This window comes from Ailuropoda melanoleuca, chromosome 7 (genome assembly GCF_002007445.2).
Source record: "Ailuropoda melanoleuca isolate Jingjing chromosome 7, ASM200744v2, whole genome shotgun sequence".
NCBI classification, from domain to species: Eukaryota; Metazoa; Chordata; class Mammalia; order Carnivora; family Ursidae; genus Ailuropoda; species Ailuropoda melanoleuca.
In genome coordinates this window covers 61,662,588-61,685,079 of record NC_048224.1, presented here as the reverse complement: position 1 = coordinate 61,685,079, position 22,492 = coordinate 61,662,588, and the positions used below count along the sequence as shown (strand labels likewise).

At 37.5% G+C, this 22,492-nt stretch overlaps 1 protein-coding gene across 3 annotated transcripts in view; it reads left to right on the top strand.

Annotated features, from left to right (window-relative positions):
- The first annotated feature begins 3,343 nt into the window (after positions 1-3,343).
- Positions 3,344-22,492, top strand: part of ZMYM5 (zinc finger MYM-type containing 5) — a 30,796-nt gene continuing 11,647 nt past the window's right edge. Inside the window, exons 1-5 of one of the 3 annotated variants that reach the window (XM_034664944.1) lie at positions 3,354-4,560; positions 4,953-5,046; positions 17,295-17,580; positions 18,131-18,290; positions 19,284-19,496. In XM_034664944.1, coding sequence (XP_034520835.1) covers positions 4,234-4,560; positions 4,953-5,046; positions 17,295-17,580; positions 18,131-18,290; positions 19,284-19,496 — 1,080 coding nt within the window. In that variant the 5' untranslated portion in view covers positions 3,354-4,233. Of the gene's footprint in view, positions 4,717-4,952; positions 5,054-17,294; positions 17,581-18,130; positions 18,291-19,283; positions 19,497-22,492 lie in introns of those variants that run through there. The other 2 variants (XM_034664943.1, XM_034664945.1) reach the window with 2 other exon arrangements.

Below are 22,492 nucleotides of genomic sequence, written 5' to 3'. Positions count from 1 at the left end.
TTGCCTGTGTTTGATCTTTATCACCAGCTAGCTGTATGATCATAGGCAAGTTATTTAAACTCTCTGTGTCAGTGTCATCATCTTTTAAATGTGGGTAAAAATAAAATAAAATAAAATAAAATAATAAAATGGATTAATAAAAATACTTTAGACCATTTTGGTAGGATTTAATGAATTATCACATAGATTACAGTTAGAATTATACTTATAACACAGTAAGAACTTGATAAATTTAGGTTTAATTATTATTAATTCATATTATTAATTCCTAACTAGTCAGTGGTACATGAAGAAAAAAATTCTTCATAAAAATATCTTTAATGTAAAATTAATGCATATTATTGCAATACAAAAAGAAAAATACTGTAATACAAGAAGAAAAGATTTGGGGCACCTGGGTAGTGCAGTTGGTTAAACAAACAACTCTTGGTTTTGGCTCAGGGGATCTCAGGGTTGTGAGAATAAGCCAGGTGGGCTCCCTGTTCAGGGTGGAGTCTGCTTAACACTCTCCCTCTCCCTCTGCACCTCTTCCCCCCCCCCAACCCTTTCTCTCTCAAATAAATATATTTTTTATAAAAAGAAGTATAATGCTTGGAATCAGTACATAAAATGAAGAAGCTTGGAGAAAATACACTTGAAACCAAAATTTACTTTTGTAAAGTGGCTTAGTAGTCTAAAATCATGATCCAAGTATTACATAGGATATCAGATTCACAGATCAAAACATTCGTGGAGGTGAAGGACAGGTGAGAAAAGAGACTGAGGGAATTAATGCTTATCTTAATAAGCCACTGCCAACAAAACAAAAGCGTATGTTAGGCAATAAAATGAAGGAAACTAGGAAAGAAGGAAGAAGGAGAAGCTTAAATGGCTGATTGGTTTTTCAGTCTTATTCCCCACTCTCCGAATAAGATGAATGCTGTGATTTCCTATAGAACTTTCTGTAATGATAGAAATATTTTATCATCTATGCTGTACAACATAGCTATTAAGAGCGAGAGAGTTTAAGGAATTTATTGCTGATGATAAAGATTCAATGGCAGGCAACCTGGCTCCAGAAAGCATACTCTTCGTCAAAATGTCTACCTGCCTTTCCTTGAGCAATTAGTCTTTAATTATCAAAATTTCCATAATAAATAATATTCTTATTTATCAGTGTCAATATTTTTTATTTGGACCTTACAACATCCTAAATTATTTAATTGCAAAATAGTAAGTGAGGTCAAAATGAGGATGGTCATGGATTTGTAACTAGAATGAATCTCAATTTCTACTGGATTACGTTCTGTAAGTGGCATCTAAAACTGTTCAACATCAGTTTTCACTGAATTAATTCATTAAAAACCTCATGTTCATCATCATCGTGTAAAACTTTAAATTGTAACATCACACGTCTATTTATTAATAGGCAGTGGTGTTAGATATCATGAAATCGACAAGTCTAATTTATCCATCCATTTATTTCCCCAACACCAACAGTTGTAATCCCACTAACAACCGCTAGGGTGAGACCAAAGAGGCCTCACTTTCATCTTTACGTGGAATCTTGGAAATTGCACAGCACCATGACGTGCGCCGAAGACGTAGGTGTAGACGACGAACAAAGAGAAGCCCCATCGTCGAGGAGGCTTCCCTCGGCACGCCCGCCCCGGGGCGCGCCGCAACACTCCGCACCTTCGCTCGGCTCGCCGCAATCGGGCCGGCCCTGGTTGGGCGAAGCGATTGAGCAAACTGTGGAGTGGAGTCTCCCTCAACCGTTGAGGACCAGGAGATGGTGGAAGGCAGTGGAGAAGCTGGGTAGAGGCTGGGGGAGGGCAACCGAAAGAGGCTGCGGAGGAGAACGACGGCAGCGCCGAAGGACACACCGAGGGGAGGCTCCAGCCCCTCCAACAGGCGGGAGCCCGGCTCCAGGGGAGCCCGCAGCTTCCTCCATCTTGGTTGATGGAGGCGGGGAGCGGCGTCTGGATCTCTCCATCGTGGTGCCCGTCCCCCAAGGGCCCCCCAGGCGCAGACGCTGGAATCAGGGGCTGTCCCCTCGGCCGAATGGCGGAGCCCAGTTGGGGCTTCGCGGGGCCAAGTTTCCCAGCCCCACGGGGTTTGGTTTTGAATTGGTCCCAAGTTCCCACAGCAGTCCCGACAAAATGGAGGACGTCGTCTCCTCCTGCAGCCATGACGGGAGGTGGGGGGACAATTCCCCACGGGGGTGAGGCGAGGGTGGAAGTGTTCCCACTCTCCTCAGCACATTCGGGAACCCACTTCACGCGCTGCCCCGACCTCACACTTTGCCTCGCTCCAGCCCTTGCCCGGGCTCGTCCCTCACGGGGGCTTCAGGAACTGGGCAGGGAGGGCGTTGGGGTTGATAGAGATAGTGACAGCCAGCGAGAGAGGGAACACAAGCAGGGAGAGTGGGAGAGGAAGAAGCAGGCTCACAGCAGAGGAGCCTGATGTGGGGCTCGATCCCATAACGCCGGGATTACGCCCTGAGCCAAAGGCAGATGCTTAACCGCTATGCCACCCAGGCGCCCCAGATTACTTATCTTCTGAGTCTTAGTTTCCTAATGGGTAAAATGGGAAAAAATAGTTTCTACTTCACTTTTATAAGCATTAACTGTGTTAATATCAAATGACATAACACCTATTAAGAATATGTGTTATCTGTTGTATAACTATTATCAATTAAAATTAATTGGGAAAATTTTAGAAATGATATCAGTATATTTCAGTATGGGTTTAAAATGGAGTGATGACTTACATATGAAGTGAGTTTTAATAATTCAACCCCCATATAGTTCCCACCTTCTTCACTCTTGAGTTTCTAAGAAAATTGAGGCCAGCATATATAAACTTACCTCAGCTTTTCATCTATCATTTTTACATATTTCCGTACATTCCATTTATACTTACCTTTTCCCCCTCTTGCCTTTGAGATAGAGGTGATTTTTCACTCATGATCACTTTCATTGCCACCTGTGTACATACCCTCATTTTCTCTCATCTACTTTTAAGAGTCTTGCTTCATCAATTAACTTATTTTTTTTTTTAAGATTTTTTTATTTATGGGGCACCTGGGTGGCTCAGTAGTTACGCGTCTGCCTTCGGCTCAGGGCGTGATTCCCAAGGTCCTGGGATCGAGCCCTGCATCAGGCTCCCTGCTCTGCTGGGAAGCCTGCTTATTCCTCTCCCACTCCCCCTGCTTGTGTTCCCTCTCTAGCTGGCCGTCGCTCTCTCTGTCAAATAAATAAAATCTTTTAAAAAAAAAAGTTTATTAATTTGACAGAGAGAGCGAGGACAGGGAGGGGGAGTGGCAGGCAGAGGGAGAGGGAGAAGAAGGCTCCCAGCTGAGCTGAGAGCCTACATGGAGCTCGGTCCCAGGACCCTGGGATAATGACCCTAGCCAAAGGCAGGCAGACACTTAACTAACTGAGCCACCCAGGTGCCCTAATTAATTTACTTTTCCAGCTTCTTCAACTGTGTCTCTCTGCTGGATCCTTTCCTTTGTCATATCCTAGTGCATAGTAGGTTTACAAAAGTATTTGTTGAATATAACTAATGCTAAGAATTTAGGGCCTAGAATTAGAGTTTGGAGTTTAAGTCCTATTCAGTCTTACCCAGAACAATTTAGTTGGCTTCTCTTTCCTGATGTGTAAAGTGAATCAAATTATGCCTACATTATGGGGCTGTTTTCAGAATTTTACATAAAACACCCATAGCATAATATCTGGCAATTCCTGGACAAAAACAAGAAAGATTCAGAAAGATTTAATAACAGTTATGTCGGAAGCAGAGAATTTGAAAATCAGTGACAAAAGACACTAGCGAAATAAGGATTAGACGGTATCATAGTTATTTTAGTAGATAAAAGTATAGTATAGTAATTATATTTGGATCCAGGGTTAATGGTATTTGATAGAATTCTTGTTACTATTTCCTATTTCAAAGGAAGGCTTTTTTTTTTCATTGTAAAGGTTGAGTAGGTTAAATTGAGTACTATGAGTAAATTTTTTAAGGACTACCACAAATTGGATGATTAATTTCCATCACATTCTGAGGTAAGCATTAAATGGTGAATGGGAGAGAAAAAATAAAATGAGTAACAATTTTTTCCCTAAAAGTTATATAAAAATCAAGAGAATTTAAAATTTCATTTGTGCTATTTCATTGCAATAAAACTCAATAATCATACTAGAACTTTTTTTTTTTTAACTATTCTCTGTCTCCTACAGGTTCTTTGGCATGGATAAATTTTCAGTGAGAGGATTAGACTTGACCGAACAGACTCCTGTTTTATTAGAGCATAAAGCCATGGCAGCTAGTATCATGGATACAGGAAATTCATTTGGTGACCCAGCTAGCCCTTTAGGTAACAGATGTAGAAATTCATCAGTGGAAGATGATGATGATGTTGTATTTATTGAATCTATACAACCTCCTTCAACTTCTACTCCAGCAATAGCTGATCAAAGAAATTTTATATTTGCTTCATCAAGAAATGAAAGGCAACAAGGAAATTTTTCCATAATTCTTCCTTCCTCAAGAGATTTGGCTTCTCAGAAGGGAAATGTAAGTGAGACAATTGTTATCGATGATGAAGAGGACATAGAAACAAATGGAAGGGAAAAGAAAAATTCTTCCAATTTTATTGAATGGGGACTTCCTGGAACTAAAAATAGAACCAAAGATTTGGATTTCTCCATTTCCAGTCTTTCAAGAAGTAAGGTAAATGCAGGAATGGGTAATGTTATCACTACAGAATGGACTCTGAAATTCCTATTACTAATGTTACAACCTTAGAAACAGGTATAAGCTCTGTCAATGCTGGGCGAGATATGAACTTAATGATTACGCATATAACATCACTATAGAATACCAACTTGGGAGATGTCGCTAAAGGACTTCAGTCAAGTAATTTTGGTGTTAATATACAAACATACACCCCATCTTTAACTTCACAGACCAAGACTGCAGTAGGACCTTTTAATCCTGGTAGAATGAATGTGGCAGGAGATGAATTTCAGAATGAAGGATATGCAACTCATCATAGTCCTGGTAAGCAGTAAGTGATTTTATTTACCTTTTATATATGAAATACTTTATTTCTCTTGACTTCCATATTAAGATAGAATATTTTACTTGCAGTGTACTTGGTCCCTGATTTTTCAGAAATTAAATCTATTTTACCCAATGTGATATACATCTGAAGTGTTTTAATTGAAAACCTCCATACATCTCTACTACCACCCTGTTAACTAGTATCTTTATTTTAATGTAAAAGTCATAGCATAAAAAAGTGGACAGTGAATTGAAGAAATAAAGTAATATGTAATAATTGAAATTTATTTAATTTGTAATTACATAACTTGAAATTTCAGTTTTTGTATGTGAGGTGTTTATTTTTGGACTTAATTATCTCTGATTTTTGTTTTTAAATCAGCATTTTATTAGTTGCTTTATTTTAAAAGTTGGGAAACTTTCTTGCCTTTAAGTCCGAGCCCTATATTTTTAAAACTTATATGGACAGTCTTGTTCTGCTAAAATTAAAATACAATGAAAGCTATTTAAAAGTTAACATATGTTTTTGGTAGCTTTATCTTGATCTAGTGTGGGGGTTTGAGAGTTTTAAAATTTGTTTCGGTACTGTGTTTTGGCCGTTTTAGTGCTTTTTAAGCTGTTGATCAACGTAGAATTTTGGGAAAGGACTAAAAAGTAACTAAAGCTGGGGCGCCTGGGTGGCTCAGTCGTTAAGCGTCTGCCTTTGGCTCAGGGCATGATTCCCAAGGTCCTGGGATCGAGCCCCGCATCAGGCTCCTCCGCTGGGAGCCTGCTTCTTCTCTTCCTCTCCCACTCCCCCTGCTTATGTTCCCTCTCTTGCTGGCTCTCTCTGTCAAATAAATAAATAAAATCTTAAAAAAAAAAGAAAAAGTAACTAAAGCTAAGAACCTCATTTACTGCTTTAATGGAATGCTAGAATATCTTTTCTTTCCTTTTTTTAAATTAATCTTTTTCTCTGGTTATGAGAATACTGCCTGATTATTATAGAACATTTGTAAGAAATCATGAGTAGAAACAAGAAAATATTTGTCATTATATCCCACTAACTAGCAGGGACTACTGTTAAAATTTTGTTTGGTTTGCTTAAATTCAGTTCTTGACTCTCTAGTTTTAAAAAATATAATTTAGAACATACTATATATAGTGTTCTGTTGGTTTACTTAATCTAAATTTTAATATGTCATTTTAGAAGTAGAAGTTACTGTGGGACGCCTGGATGGCACAGTTGATTAGGCATCGGACTCTTGGTTTCTGCTCAGGTCATGATCTCAGGGCCAGCTCAGGTCATGATCTCAGGGCTGTTAGATTGGGCCCTGCTTCAGGATCCACAATCCGCTCAGAGTCTGCTTGGGATTCTCTCTCTCTGTGTCCCTCCCACTCATGCTCGCACATTCGTACACTCTCTAAAATAGAAAAATAAATCTTTTTTTTTTTTTTAAGATTTTATTTATTTGAGAGAGAGAGAGCAACCAAGTGAGCATGAGCGGGGGGGAGGAGTAGAGGGAGAAGCAGGCTCCCAGCCGAGCACGGAGCCTGACGCGGGGCTTGATCTGGTCCTGGGATCACGACCTGAGCTGAAGGTAGTTGCTTAATGGACTGAGCCATCCAGGCACCCATAAAATAGAAAAATAGATCTTTAAAAAAATAAAAGTTTCTGTGTCTATACAGTATTTTTGTTTGAGATAACCATTCCTTTACTACTTTTTTTTTTTTTTTTTTAGCATTTGTATGGTTTCCCCTTTTTATAAAGATTTTATTCATTCCAGAGAGGGCACGAGCAAGGGGGAGGGGCACAGGGAGAGGGAGAAGCAGACTCTTGAAGCAGAGAGACTGATGGGGGCTCAATCCCAGGACCCTGAGGTAATGACCTGATCCAAAGGCAGATACCCAAGCAACTGAGCCACCTAGGTGCCCCTATGGTTTCCCATTTTCTACTGTTGAAACTCTACACTAAATTTCTTTGTTTACATTGTTCATTATTTCTGTAGAACAGTTCTCAAGCATTTTAGGCTCAGTTTCACTCTTAACTGAGAACCCCAAAGTTGTTTTTATTTACATCGATTAATTATCGTGTTAGAAATTAAAGCTTAAGAAGTTTTTTAAAGTGTGTATTTAACAATTTTCATGTATTATATGACAAAATACCATTTTTAATGAAAATTATTTTCAAAATTTAGTGAACATTGTTTTACATTTCTGCAAATCTCTTTTAAAGTCTGATGTAATAGAAGACCGCAAGGTGTATGGTATCTTCTCACATCTATTTCTATATTGAATCTGTTTGCAATATCTTGTTTTAAGTATAAAGCGAAAATCTGCCCTCACAGAGCCATTTGGTTGTGAAAGAGAGCACTATTTTAGATAATTGTGGATAGTTGTGGGGTTTTTTGTCACAGCACCAAAACTTGACAAGTGGCAGTTTCTTAAAATTTCTTAACAGTGTGGAATATGAAACCATCTAGTGTAGTTTTCATACTTCGTTACATTAAGATTCATTGATCTGTGATGAATCTTTTACCTTTGTATGATTTGGTAATATTGTGCTTTAGTCAATTAAAAAATACATATATTTGGAAAATATTGATTCACTGAACTTCTGAATGTTGACACTTTATTTTAAATGTTGACACTTTAGAAAGCTGTCAAGCTGACAGTGGTAGTGGATACAGTTTTCAAAGATGCTAATTTTCACTTGAAAGCTCAGATTTTCTCAGCAACAAATACTGTCGTTTTTCTTGAAGTGAATTTTTCTTGGTTTATTTCCAAGAAAATGTCAATAACCAGTTTGTCAGTTATTCTTTCAAGTAAAAATGGTATTTCATGAAAAAGTGTAGTTCAGCTTGCAGTGTAACTATTTTACAAGCACTTTCCCACTTTTCCTTCAGACAACCATTGTACTTTGGTGTGAAACAGGTAGTTTATGTGTGCTTCCCTGCTTACGCGTGTTTCTCTCTTCATCACACAGAATATTAAGATGCGGTCAGAGGCTTAAATTTAGTAAAATTAATAATTTTTACTATTTCATAATGGACATCTATTGTATAAAATGTAATTTTACTGGCCTTTGTCCTTAGTTCTTAGGAGGAATACTAAATCCTTGGAATTTCCCGAGTATTGGGGTTGTGTTTTCTATTTATGAGCCCTTTGAATCACAGTTGAATTTGGGCTAAGACTTAGATGAGATGACTGAGGCTGAAGGAGGGTGATGAGAAAGACCAACCATGTGATTATAGAGTGTTGGGTGTTTTAGCCAGTTCAGTCTTAAGGGAGGAGAGGGAGGCTAGAGATTGATTTCAGTCACATGCAGTGAGGTGCCAATAAAAGCTCTGTAGACACCGAAGCTCAGTGCAGCCTCCTAGGTGGTGTACTCATCAGTGTGCCAGGGAGGTAACGCTACCTGATTCCATAGAGAATAGGTACAGAAGCTCTGCATTTGGGGCCTTCTAGACCTTACCCTTCTTTGTCTCTTCATTTGGTTGGTCCTGATTTGAATCTTTAATATTAAAACTGTGAGTGAAGTATAGAGCTCTCCTAAGTTCTGTGAGTCATTATAGCAAATTATTAAACCTGAGAGGGTCCTTAGGAAACTCCCAGATTTATAGCTCGTTTTCCAAAAGTATGGGTGGCATCTGAAGTGACTGGCAGTCTTGTTGGGGTTTATGCCTTTTAAACCTGTGGGGTCTGATGCTAATTCCAAGTTAGTGTCAGAATTGTATTCACCAGTTGGTGTTGGTATAACAACCATAAGTGCAGGTGACACTTTTTCTTTTCTGCAGGTGTGTGATAGTGAAGAAATAAAATTCGGTTCTACTGCCAGCCATTTTACCCATCACTGCTTTTGCACCATTATTGTAAATGCCAATACAGTGAAAAATGCAAATAATCTTAGTACTATCAGGGAAATAGTTTGGCCTCACACATCCCCGTTTATTTCTTTTTCTAATACAGTGTTAAATAGAAATGGTAAGAGTATAAATATAAAGCCTTGCCTTGTTTTTGACCTGGAGTTAAGGGTAGGGGAGCATTTGACATTTCATCGTTATTAGCTGTTGTCAAATACAGTTATCTTTTTTATGTTTATATAATCATTAAATGGTTTGTTATTTGAAGTTTCTAGTCTTTGCGATTGTAAAGAGGTTTTTCATGAATATCCCTTGCAGTGGCATACTTTTCTTATTTTCTTGAGGAAAGTTTCTGTAGGTGGGATTGCTAGGTCCAAGTGGCAACATGTTAAAAAAAAAACAAAACAGTGTCAGCATATTTTTTTAAAGATTTTATGTATGTATTTTAGAGCACACGTGTGCAGGCACATGTGAGGAGGTAGAAAGGAAGAGGGAAAGGGAGAAGAGAGAATCCCAAGCAGACTTTGCGCTGAGTGCAGAGCTGGACTTGGGGCTTGATCCCACAACCCCAAGATCATGACCTGAACCGAAACCAAGAGTGGGGGGCCCAACCAGCTGAGCCACCCAGGCAACCTGAAGTGTCAACATATATTTAAAACTTTTGATGGCCAGTTCAAAATTGCCCCACCAAAAAATTGTATTACTTTCCTTACAGCATAAATTTTTCCATATCGTATGTTTGGGGATAGAAGTGTTATTTAATGTTTGCTAAACTGATCATTGAAAGGTGGTGTCATCTTAATTTATTACACATCACTGAATTTTTAAAAACATATTTGCACACTTTTTGTTCATGTTTGTCATCCATTTATTATTATGTACATCTTTTTTTTTTAATAAGAATTAATTCTGAGAAACCATGTCATGAAAACTTGTGATCTCTATAACGAAGAATATATTAAACTTAAAAGCAGTTGAAGACTTGAAATAATGTCCATTGAAAATTGTCCTTTTGGGGATACCTGGGTGGCTCAGTCGGTTTTGAATGTCCGCCTTCAGCTTGGATCATGATCCCAGGGTCCTGGGATCGAGTCCCACATCGGTCTCCTTGCTCAGTGAGGAGCCTGCTTCTTCCTCTGCCTGCTGCTCTCTCACTTTCTCTCTCTCTGGCAAATAAAATCTTTTTAAAAAAAACAAATGAAAAGAAAATTGTCCTTTTGGATCTGTTTATTTCTTTTACTCTTTTACCTATCTTTGTTTTATAATTCTTTATTAAATTTTAGATGTCTGTTTGTGTAAGCATGAATTCCATCTTACATACACATATACTCTTGAGTTAAAACCAGAAACCTTGCCATGTATTTCTCTAATGTTTGCCTTGACCATTTTTCATCTTCTGGAATAGTTGATGAAGTTGTGTATTTATTGGTAAATGTGTATAAATAAGATGCTTTTCTTTTCTTCCTTTTTTTTTTTTTTTTTAAGATTTTATTTATTTGACAGAGTACAAGCAGGGGAAGCAGGAGGGAGATGGGGACAAGCGGGCTCCCAACGAGCAGAGAACCTGACGTGGGGCTCAATCTCAGAACTCTGGGATCATGACCTGAGCCGAAGGCAGATGCTTAACAGACTGAGCCACCCAGGCACCCCAAAGATGCTTTTCAATCTAAAGCATAGCATGGAGGGGGCACCTCGGTGGCTTAGTCACTTTGGCATCTGACTTGATCTCAGCTCAGGTGTTAATCTCAGGGCCATGAGTTCAAGCCCTGCACTGGGCTGGAGCCTACTTTAAACACACACACACACACACAGCATAGACTGATACCATAAAAAAGCTTGCTGTAGTTGGATGCTATACTATCATTTCACTCATTCACTCAAATTGTGGACACAATTGAAACTTGAAAATGTTATTTGGAAGTAGTTTCAACTATTCTTGCCTTGTCAGCTCTTTATCTCATTAATTCAGAAGTGTATTTTACATTTCTGTATTTTCTCATAATGTGAAGTATCAATGATTTTAAAATGTAACAAAAACACAGAATAGTTCACTTGACAGTCATTCATTTAAATGGAGATGTTCTTGACTACATATGTTTAAAATACTTTGTTTAGCACATGGCAACAAATTTCTATTTATGAAGTTTGCATGAATTTACAGCATTCCTGAGTTCTCTAAAATTCTATTTTTGGGGACAAAAGTTACAGAACTATATCCTTTAAATAAGAACACTTAGTATGGAATTCTAAAAAGAATGTTTACCAAGTTGTCAGGTGAAAAGTGATGCTGAAGATATGTTTGAAGCATTCTTAAATGTTAAGTAAACTGTCAGAAGGACAGGCTGTCATTGTTGCTATTTTTCTCTCTTTAACTTCAGTGTAGCATAGTAAAAGTTGTCTAAGTTTAGTATTGGCCCTAGGTTTTGTTTTTGCTTGCTGTTAACATTAGTAAAACTAAATTCTACCGGACTTACAGAAGAATATGGCACCAGTTATATTATTATTATTGTTACTTAGAGTCAGAGTGTCTTACTTTAGTTCTATGTGCTTTCTACTTCTATAAATAGAAGGATTTCCAAAACAGAAAAAAAAAAAAAAGAAAAAGAAAAAAGAACAAGGTGAAGATTTCTGGAGTTGAGTTACAAATAAATAATAGGGCTTATAGATTCAAATTTCATCATACAGAATTATGGCTCTGCATAAAACACACGTAAAACTTTGCATATCATCTTACAAAAATAGGATTATGTCCATTAGAATGGACCTTTAAGTCGTTTAATCCTTTTGTTAACTTCTAGTGTTGACTTTTTCAGCAAAAGTTCTTTCTATTCATCACATATCTTTATATAAAACAGCAGAAAACTCATCACAGAAAACACCTTTATGTAGAAGTCGCTCTTCCATTTGTTTTATTTTTCTTGCATTATAGTCATTTCTGGCTATTATTCTGATTCTAGGGAGTTCTGTTTCTGATAATGAAAGACTAGGTAATTCCAGTCCCTCTTGCAGAAAGTAATTGGGGAGGAGGGGCAAAATATATAAAATATGCATTGAAAGCATCACAGAGCTATAAATATAGTGGGAAAAATGAAGGTCCTAAGATCTAAGAGAAGGAGCCTCAGAGAAGTGATCTGTTGTTAGAAGCTGCTTTTGTCTTATGGGTCTGCAGTTCTAAAAAAAAAAAAACAGAGAAAGGCTTAAGAACTTTCAACAGATTCACAGGGGTCCACAAAGAAGGATACAGGTAGAAAAAACACCCCCCCCCAAAAAAAAAACACAAGTCTTCTGGCTTGGGATGCTGATATAATCCACAGCCTTAATTTTTTTTCAGTTTTTCATGTAGACAGAATAAAAAACAATCAGGAACATGAGGAGACAAGGCTCTATCACAGAAATCAAGAGGAAAACAGACAATAGAAGTGAGCCTATAAGGGATCCAGATAATAGGATTATCAGATGCAGATTTTAAGGAACTATACGTTTTAACTGCAGGTTGGGCATAGCTGAAATATAAGTGAACTGGAAGAAATAAGAAAAAAATCCAGATTGAATCAGAGAAAGTCACGAGGGTGGAAAACCAGAAAAGTATGTAAGATGTACCTACGACAGTTGACAAAAAGCACATGTATTTAATGTCCCAGAAGGAGGAGGAGAGAAATGAGAAGAGGTCCAATTGAGGATATTCTAAAATGGAGAAAAAACATTAACCTACAAATTCAAGAACATTTACAAACCCCATGCAGGATAAATACCTTAAGAAACTATTAAAAGACATGTACGGAAATCATAGTCAACATTTGTAGTAATCCAAATGTCCATCAACAGTAGGATGGGTAAATAGTTCTAGCCATACAGTGGAATACTACTGCATGTAATGTGAATGAACCTTCAGACAAGATGTTAAGGGAATCAGCCACAAAATTGTACAATACTTATGATTTTATGTATGTGAATTTCAAAATAAGAGAAAACTTATCTTTGAAGTCAGAATAGGGATGACTTACAGGAAGGGAAGGAAATTATTGAGTGAGAAAAGACAAGGCTTCTGGGTTATTAGACTTTTTCTGCTTGTTTATGTGGTGGCCATGCAAATATATTCATTATAAAAAATTATAATTGAGCAGCATGCCTGGGTGGCTCAGTCAGTTGAGCATCCAACTCTTGATTTCGGCTCAGGTCAGGATCTCAGCTTTAGGAGATCAAGTCCCCACCATCAGGCTCTGCACTGGGTGTGGAGCCTGCTTCAGATTCTCTCCATTTTCTTCTCTCTCTTGAAGTCTCTCTCCCTCTCTCTCAAATAAAAAAATAAAGACTTTACAAAATTTAATTGAGCTCCACAGTTAAAGATTTATAAACTTTATGCATGCATGTTATTCTTTAACAACCCCCCCAAAAAAATAAGACACCAAAAGAAGTTTTCACTAGCAGACCAACACTAAAGAAATGCTAAGATAGTTTTTAGGCAGGCAGGTTTAGACTCGAGAACAATTGAAGAACTTCTAAAAGTCAGTAGTGTGTCTAGTATTTATTAAGCTTTGGATAAATCATGTAACTTCTAGGTCTTAATTTTCCTTGTATATAATCGGGATTTGGACTAAATAACCTACTAGGCCCCTCCTCCCCTAAAACATTATTGGGATAGGATATGGAAGAATTCGATTAAAAGGTTAAGTTTAATCTGGAGACACAAATACCGAAAATAAAATGAAATAAAAATTTGATGAAATAAGAAAATTTGAAATTTGGAGAAATAAAATGGTTGTGCTATTAACAAATGAAACATTTGTGTGTTTTATGCACCAAAGCTAACGTGAAAAAGAAATTTCAGAATCTTGGGGCACCTGGCTGGCTTAGTTGGAAGAGCATGCGACTCTCAATCTCAGGGCCGTGAGTTCAAACCCCATATTAGGTATAGATATTTAAAATCTTTAAAAAAAAAAGAGAAAGAAATTTCAGAATCTAATTATTGTCTTAAGCATATATAGTTGATGTCTCACATTCCATAATTATATATAAATACATATAAATTCCAAAGTTATACATAAATACCTTTATGGATAAGTCCACAGAATTTAAAAGCCCAGTATTTTTTGTTTCTATTTCTCCCATTTTTTTTAAAGCATTATTTATATATTTTGAGAGAGAGAAAATGTGCACATGGGGGGAGGGGCAGAGGGTGAGAATCTCTCTTTTTTTTTTTTTTTAAGGATTTTATTTATTTATTTACTTATTAGAGAGAAAGAGAGAGAGAGAGCATGGGGGCGGGGGTCAGAAGGAGAAGCAGACTGCCTGCTGAGCAGGGAGCCTGATGTGGGACTCAATCCCAGGACCTGGGGATCATGACCTGAGCCAAAGCCCAGATGCTTAACTGACTGAGCTACCCAGGCGCCCTTATTTCTCCCATGTTAATGGTAATGACAAATCTTGTAATTGTTGCTATTTTTTGTTTCTGTTACTTATTAAATCTAGTGTGGCATATAGATGACATGTAGAAAAGTGATCCCAGAATGCAACCTGTGTTTGTTCTATAGTTGAATATGTGATTTTGGTTTTCTTTGGAATGGTTCAGAAGTAGGAAAATTTAGCAGTAATGAAACTTCTGAGCACTAGGTCATAAAAAACTTTATTACAGTATATTCCATATTTGCCAGCATGTCATCCTGTGGAATGAAAGAATTGCTTTTGTTCTGTTTTATTTTTGCTTGTAAGATAAAGGTATTTTAGGTGCCTGGTTGGCTCAGTCAGTTAAGCATCTGCTGCTTCGGCTCCGGTCATGATCCCAGTGTCCTGAGATCAAGTCCTGCATCGGGCTCCCTGCTCAGCGAGGAGTCTGCTTCTCCCTCTGCCCCTCCCCCCACTCGTGCACGCACTCACTCGCTCTCTCACAAAAATAAATAAAAACTTTAAAAAAAAGATAAAGGTATCTTGAAATAGGACAAAGAAAATTAGAAGTAGGTAGAATTTAGAAATAAGAATATAGTTGTCAGTATTAATAGCGTGAGAGGCATTTGGGGCTATGATAGGTGGAGGGGGCAATAGACCTCTCACTAACGACAAAGGTGTTGGTGTTTTTTTTTAAGATTTATTTATTTATTTTAGAGAGAGTGTGCCTGACCGTGGGGAGGGAGAGAGGGAGAGAACCTTCAAGCAAATTTCCTGCTGAGCGCGGAGCCTGACCTGGGGCTGGATCCTACCAAGAGTTGGACGCTCAACCGACTGAACCACCCAGGCACCCCCTACAAAAGCTGTATTTGGAGATAGTGGTAGCATAATTCAGAACTCTGGGGCCTCAAAGCTTCCCCATAATGCAAGAGTTAGAAATGTAGAACGTCCGTTGCCTCCCTAGACCTGTTGATTTTGGATGATGTATTCAGTATACATAAATGCATATTATGTATATGATTTTATTTTTAAGAAATCTCTACACCCATCATGGGGCTTGAGTTCACAAGCGCGAGATCAAGAGTCACATGCTCTGCCAACTGAGATAGTCAAGCACCCCTAGAAGCTCTGTTTAAAAGATTCCCAAGTGATCTCATGCATGTTAAAGTTTGAGAAACATTGTTACCTGTACATAATATTGTACCATTTTGAAGCTAACAATAATATATGATGGAAGAATAAATGATGGAAGTTAGGAAAGCTGAATCTTCCCGCATTAACCCATCACCTATATTAAAGATTATGGAATAATATTTAGAAGGCTGGGAAGGAATTATAGAAAGTGTTGCTTTAAAAAGTGTTTGAAATGGTGAGTGTCTGGGTGGCTTAGTTGTTTAACCGTCTGCCTTCGGCTTGGGTCATGATCCCAGTGTCCTGGGATTGAGCCCCATGTTAGGCTCACTGCTCAGTGGGGAGTCTGCTTCTTCCTCTCCCTCTGTCCCCACCACCCCCGCCCCCTGCTTGTGCTATCTCTTTATCTCTCAAATAAATAAAATCTATTTTTAAAAAAAGTGTTTTGGGGGGGTGCTTGGCTCTACGTCAGTTGGTAGAGCATGCAGCTCTTGGTCTTGGGGTCATGAGTTCAGGTCCCATGTTGGGGCTTACTTAAAATCAACAAATAAAAAGTATTTTGAAGGTGGCTGCGTGGGTCAGTCAGTTAAGAGTCTGCCTTCAGCTCAGGTCATGATCCCAGGGTCCTGGGATTGAGTACTGCATCGGCTTCCCCCTGCTCAGCACGGAGTCTGCTTTTCCTTCTGCCTGCTGCTCCCCCTGCTTGTGGTCACGCTTTCTCTCTCTCTGTGTCAAATAAATAAAATCTTGGTGGGGGGGAAGTATTTTGGAGGAAAGTATACTGACGTTCTTTTTTTTTTTTTAAGTTTTTATTTATTTGTTTTAGAAAGAGCACAAGTGTCAGGAGGCACAGAGGGAGAGGGACAAGTAGACTCCATGTTGAGCACAGAGCCTGACTGGGGACTTGATCCCACAACCCTGAGATCATGACCTAAACTGAAATTAAGAGTCGGAGGCTTAGCCGAGTGAACCACTCAGGCACCCCCTGATATTCTACATATTACTTGGAATACACAAAATACATGGGTTGATTGTTTAGAGGGAATAGGTAGATGTGATAAAGCAAAAATCATAAAATAGTATAGAATCTATTTGTTGGGCATATGAATGTTTGCTGTAAAATTCTTTGACTTCTGTATGCTTTAAATTTTTCGTAATAAAATATTAGGGAGGAAGATGAAAATGGAGATCATATACCAGATTCTATAGTTATCTTTGATTTGCATATTTGCTTTATGATGTATTAAGACTTTCCTCTTCAAGAAGATAAAGTGGCTAATTTTTTTTGCAAGTGCCCCATGTACCAAACATAGCGCTTTACTGTATGCATTATCTCAGTCTTCATAACACTGTGATGAGTTAGGTATTGTTGCCAGTTTGTAGCTGAGAAAACCAACAAAACACAATATACTTGTATGATCTAGTAAGCCTAGGAGATGCTTTTTGAACCTGGGGTCTCTGACTTAATTGCTGATGATTACTGCTTTTCCCAATTCTAGGGTCACCATGTACATTTTCGGCACAGTAGAGTATCCTTCACTGTGAACACATAGTGGAGGGGCACCTGGGAGGCTCAATCGGTTAAGCATCCAACTCTTGATTTCGGCTCAGGTCATGATCTCAGGGTCATGAGATCGAGTGTCCCCCGGCCCTCCCCTCCATCAGGCTTCTCTCTGGGCTTGGAGCCTGCTTAAGATTCTCTCTCTCCAAAAAAAAAAAAAAAATCCAAAGTGTAGCATTCCCCTGGAATTGTGCAACAGGGCTTAACCACTTGTTTATAGGGCTGCATCATTATTCTCTTAAACTTATGCAAAATGAAAATTTAATATATTTTTCTGCTGTGAATTTTGATTTGTTCCATGACGTTTTCTTGTGTGTTTTGTTTTCAAGATTCTTGGATCTCCCAGTCAGCATCATTTCCCCGTAATCAGAAACAGCCAGGGGTGGATTCTTTATCACCAGTGGCCTCCCTTCCTAAACAGATTTTCCAGTCTTCAGTCCAACAGCAGCTTACAAAACCAGCTAAGATCACTTGTGCACACTGCAAAAAACCTTTACAGAAGGGACAGACAGCTTATCAACGAAAAGGATCAGCTTACCTCTTTTGTTCTACCACCTGCCTTTCTTCTTTCTCCCATAAGCGCACTCCAAAGAAACGCAACGTAAAAAGTAAAAAGTAAGCTATACTTTTCAGCATGGCTTCATATAGTTGAAATACTGGCAGTATAGACGTGTGTCAAATGTAATTGGAGAGCTGCATAGATTCATGGATATACAGTTGTTGCAAAGGTATCTTAAGGTTTTTTGAGCTTGAATTATCCTAGGGTTATCAGAGCTATGGATTCATTTGTAGTGTCCTTATTCTTGGCAGGCAAATGGAATGTAGATACAGAAATAAATTGACCCTCTCCCCGCCACTGTCTTTGCCTCATCCCATCCCCATCTTTTACCTTAGTTCTACCAAGCTGCTGCTACCCTTTCAAAAAGTCATAATAACCTGTGACACGGTTCTTCTGCTACAAAATGTTTTTACCACCAAATCATCTCTTGCCATATTAATTAGGAACTCTTGACAGTGAAACCAAAAAAGTGGGTTTTGTTAGACCCAAAAATATAGTTGATTCCTAGGATTAAATCATGAAAAAACAAAAAATGTTTATTGTTCATATATTTGACTTTTATTAAAATACAGTATTCTTAAATTATGTCTGTCCCTTTTGTTTCAGAGATGTACCTACAAAAAAGGCTACTACTCTTCCTCAAGTTGAGTCAAGAGAATCCTCCCAAGAATTTTGTAGTATGTCTTTGCCTCCCTGTGAAGACAACCAGAATCTTAGAAAAAGAGTTAATAAATCAAGATGTATAATCTGTAGTAAACTAACAGAGGTCTGGATTTTTTATCTTATTTCAGTTATTATTTTAACTTTTCAGTTAAAATTTTAATTTATCTTTTCAGTGTTATTATATGCTCTGCCAGCTACGTAAGACACATGTCCTAGATCTACACAATGAAGTTAGAAGATATGTTAGAACTAACTGTCTTAGGAACAGATAACCCATTTGCATGCTATGGAAAGTACACAGCTATTTCCATGAAATTGGTTATACTCCTAAACAAAGCAGTAGTTCTGTGGTGAATTTTGTTCTTATTAGCCACTCTTAACTAAAAGTATAGGTTCAGAACGTGAAGGATACAACCGATCCTGATACAAGAATATGTAGAACAAGTGGAGTGTAAGTGTGTTGATTCCCTCACATTTCTTAAATGGTATTGCCATCTTTCCAGTTGCTGAAAGAAGAAACATTCATACAGGCAGTCTTCACTTAACACAGTCCTTGGTGACTGAATTTGGTGTTTCCCAGAGCCTTGCAAATTGAGGACACAACTTTATCTCAGTTACCACAGAACTGAGCAAAGCATGAACCACCGTATTTATGTATATACAGACACCAGCCTGAATATGGTAATGTTCTTCTTTTAGCTCCTCCCATAAATTTTCTAGGGCAGTGAAGTTTATAATACCAGAAATTCCCAATCCATTTCTTTTAAGAAGGTTATATCAAAGTCTTCTAAACCAGTTCATTTTTCTAGTTTTTAAGTGTCTCTGGGGAACTTATTACTGATTTTATAGGTTTTTTTGTTCCATCTTTTCTTCTGTAAAATCAAAGAATGGTTTTACAAAGAAATCAGAGATAAAAATGAAAGATAACAAAATGTGCTTTTTAGTCTTTCCCCTGAATTTTTTCCACTGACAAACTACTAGAGGTTGTTTTTTTTGTTTTTTGGGTTTTTTGTTTTTTTGTTTTTTAAAAAACTATCTCATTGCTTACTGTGCTAATCTGACTCATTTATTTAATAAATTCTGGCTTTTCTTCTAGATTCGCCATGAAGTCAGCGTTAATAATGTAATACATAAACTGTGCAGTAACCAGTGCTTTAATAAGTACAGGTTGGCCAATGGTCTAATAATGAATTGCTGTGAACAGTGTGGAGAGTACTTGCCCAGTAAAAGTGCTGGAAACAATGTCCTGATCATTGAAGGTCAGCAGACAAGATTTTGCTGCTACGGTTGTGTTAATGAATATAAACAGGTAATTCTTTTCAATGCATTTTAATAGCTTCTCCCTGTTAGCCTACTTTAGCCAGATTTATCTTAGAATCTCATGTAGTTCCATTTTTGTCAATTTGTCATTGAGCCGTCCCATCTCAAATGAGTATTGAAATCAGTTGGTTATTCTAAGCTAGCTTTCCTTTCTCTTCTATTTTTTCGAATAGTTTGTAGAGAAAATAGATATTAACTTTTGTAAAATGTTTGGTAGACTTCACCTGTGAAGCCAGTCCTGGACTTTTGTTTGTTGAGAGTTTTTTGATAACTGATTCAGTTTTGTAAGATTATGTTTCTAGGAATTTACCCATTTCTTCTAAGTTGTCCGTATGTTGGCATATAATTTTTTGTATTATCCTCTTATAATCTTTTGTGTTTCTGTAGTGTCATTATTCTCCATTTATGATTTTGAGTATTCTTTCCTTGATGAGTGGCTAATGCTTTATCAATTATTCTGTTTTATCTTTTCAAATAGTCTTTTCTGTTGTTTTTTTTAATCTCTGAGTATTTACTCTGTTATTTTCTTCTTTCTGCAGGCTTTGGACTTACTTTGTTCTTTTTTCTAGCTCTTTTAGGTGTACAGTTAGATTGTTTGAGATTTGTTTTGCTTTTTAAAGTAGGCCTGTGTTGCTATAAACTTCCCTCTTAGAACTGCTTTTTGCTGTGTCCCATCACATTTTCATTTTCATTTGTCTTCATGTATTTTTTAAATTTTCTCTAATTTCTTCATTGACCCCTTCATTGATTGTTTAGTTGAACGTTTTTTAGCCTCCATGTGTTTCTTTTTTTTGTTTTTTGTTTTTTTTTAGGATTTTATTTATTCATTTGACAGAGATAGAGACAGCCAGAAAGAGAGGGAACACAAGCAGGGGGAGTCGGAGAGGAAGAAGCAGGCTTCCAGCGGAAGAGCCTGATGTGGGGCTGGATCCCAGAACGCCGGGATCACGCCCTGAGCTGAAGGCAGACACTTAATGACTGAGCCACCCAGGCACCCCCATGTGTTTCTTTTTTTTCCCCGTTTTTTCCTTAAATTTGTAGTTTCATACTGTTGTTATCAGGAAAGATGCTTGATATGATTTCAGTCTTCAATTTATTGAGGCTTATTTTGTGGCCTAACATGTAATCTATCCAGGCGAGTGTTCCTTGTGCACTTGAAAAGAATGTATTCTGCTGGTTTGAGATGGAATATATACACATACATACATACATACATACATACACATACATACATACCTGTTGCTAGTCCATCCGGTCTAATGTGTCAATTCAAAGCCACAGTTTTCTTGTTGATGTGCAGTCTAGATGATTTATCCATTGATGCAAGTGAGGTGTTAATGTCCCCTCTATTGCTATCAATTTCTCCTCAATGTCTGTTAACATTTGCTTTATGTATTTCGGTGCTCCTGTGTTTGGTGCATGGATATATACAATTGTATGTCCTTTCTTGCTCTCTTCCCTTGTGAGTTTTTTTTTTTTTTAACAATTTTATTATTTTAACCTTAAAATGCCATCTTTAAGATGATTATGAGTAATTATATGTAAAAACATTACTTTACAAGACCATATTGAACAAAATATAGTCATCAGAAAAATATTAGCATGATATTAGACAGAATATTATGAAACTGATTAAAGCACATTAATATTTACCAAGAGTAATTATTCTGATGATGCCATTTTTAAACTTCAGATAATAGATATAAATAAATTTTTTTTTCTCTACAATGATATATTATTTTTATTCAGTTAGAAATAATTTCATTTCTTTTATTATTATTAAAATATAATGTATTATTTGTTTCAGGGGTACAGGTCTGTGATTCATCAGTCATACACAGTGCTCACCACATGTACCCTCCCCAAAGTCCATCACCCAGCCATGCCATCTATCCCACCCTCCTCCACTCCAGCAACCATCAGTTGGTTTCCTGGGATTAAGAGTCTCTTATGGTTTGTCTCCCTCTCTGCTTTCGTCTTGTTTCATTTTTTCCTCACTTTCCCTATGATCCTCTGCCTTGATTCTTAAATTCTTCATGTCTGTGAGATCACTTGATGATTATCTTTCTCTGATTGACTTATTTCACTTAGCATAATACCCTCTAGTTCCATCCACGTCATTGCAAATGACAAGATTTCGTTTTTTTGTTGGCCGAGTAATATTCCACTGTATGTATATACCACTTCTTTATCCATTCACCTGTCAGTGGACATCTAGGCTCTTTCCATAGTTTGGCTATGGTGGACATTGCTGCTATAACCATTGGGGTGCAGGTGCCCCTTCAGATCACTACGTTTGTATCTTCGGGGTAAATAACCAAAGATTAGTTAACCATAGAGTTGAGAGCCTATTTCTGAGTTCTCTATTAAGTTCCATAGATTTGTGTGTCTGTTTTTGTGCCAGTACCATACTGTCTTGAAGATTACAGCTTTGTAATAGAGCTTGAAGCCTGGAATTGTGATCCCACCAGCTTTGGTTCTCTTTTTCAATATTCTTCTGGCTTTTCGGGGTCTTTTCTGGTTCCATACAATTTTAGGATTATTTGTTACAAGCTCTGTGAAAAAAGTTGATGGAATTTTGGTAGAAGTTGCATTGAATGTATAGTTTGCTCTAGGTAGCATAGACATTTTCATAATATTCATTCTTCCAATCCATGAACACGAACGTTTTTCCATTTCTGTGTCTTCCTCAGTTTCTTTTATGAGTATTCTATAGTTTTCCAGTACAGATCCTTTGCCTCTTTGGTTAGATCTATTTCTAAGTATCTAAGTATCTTATGGTTTTTGGTGCAATTGTAAATGGGATTGACTCCTTAATTTCCTTTTCCTCTATCTCATTGTTGGTATCTAGACATGCAACTAATTTCTGTGCATTGATTTTAAATCCTGCAACTTTACTGAATTCCTGTATGAATTCTAGCAATTTTGGGGTGTAGTCTTTTGGATTTTCCACATAAAGTATCATATCATCTGCAAAGAGTGAAA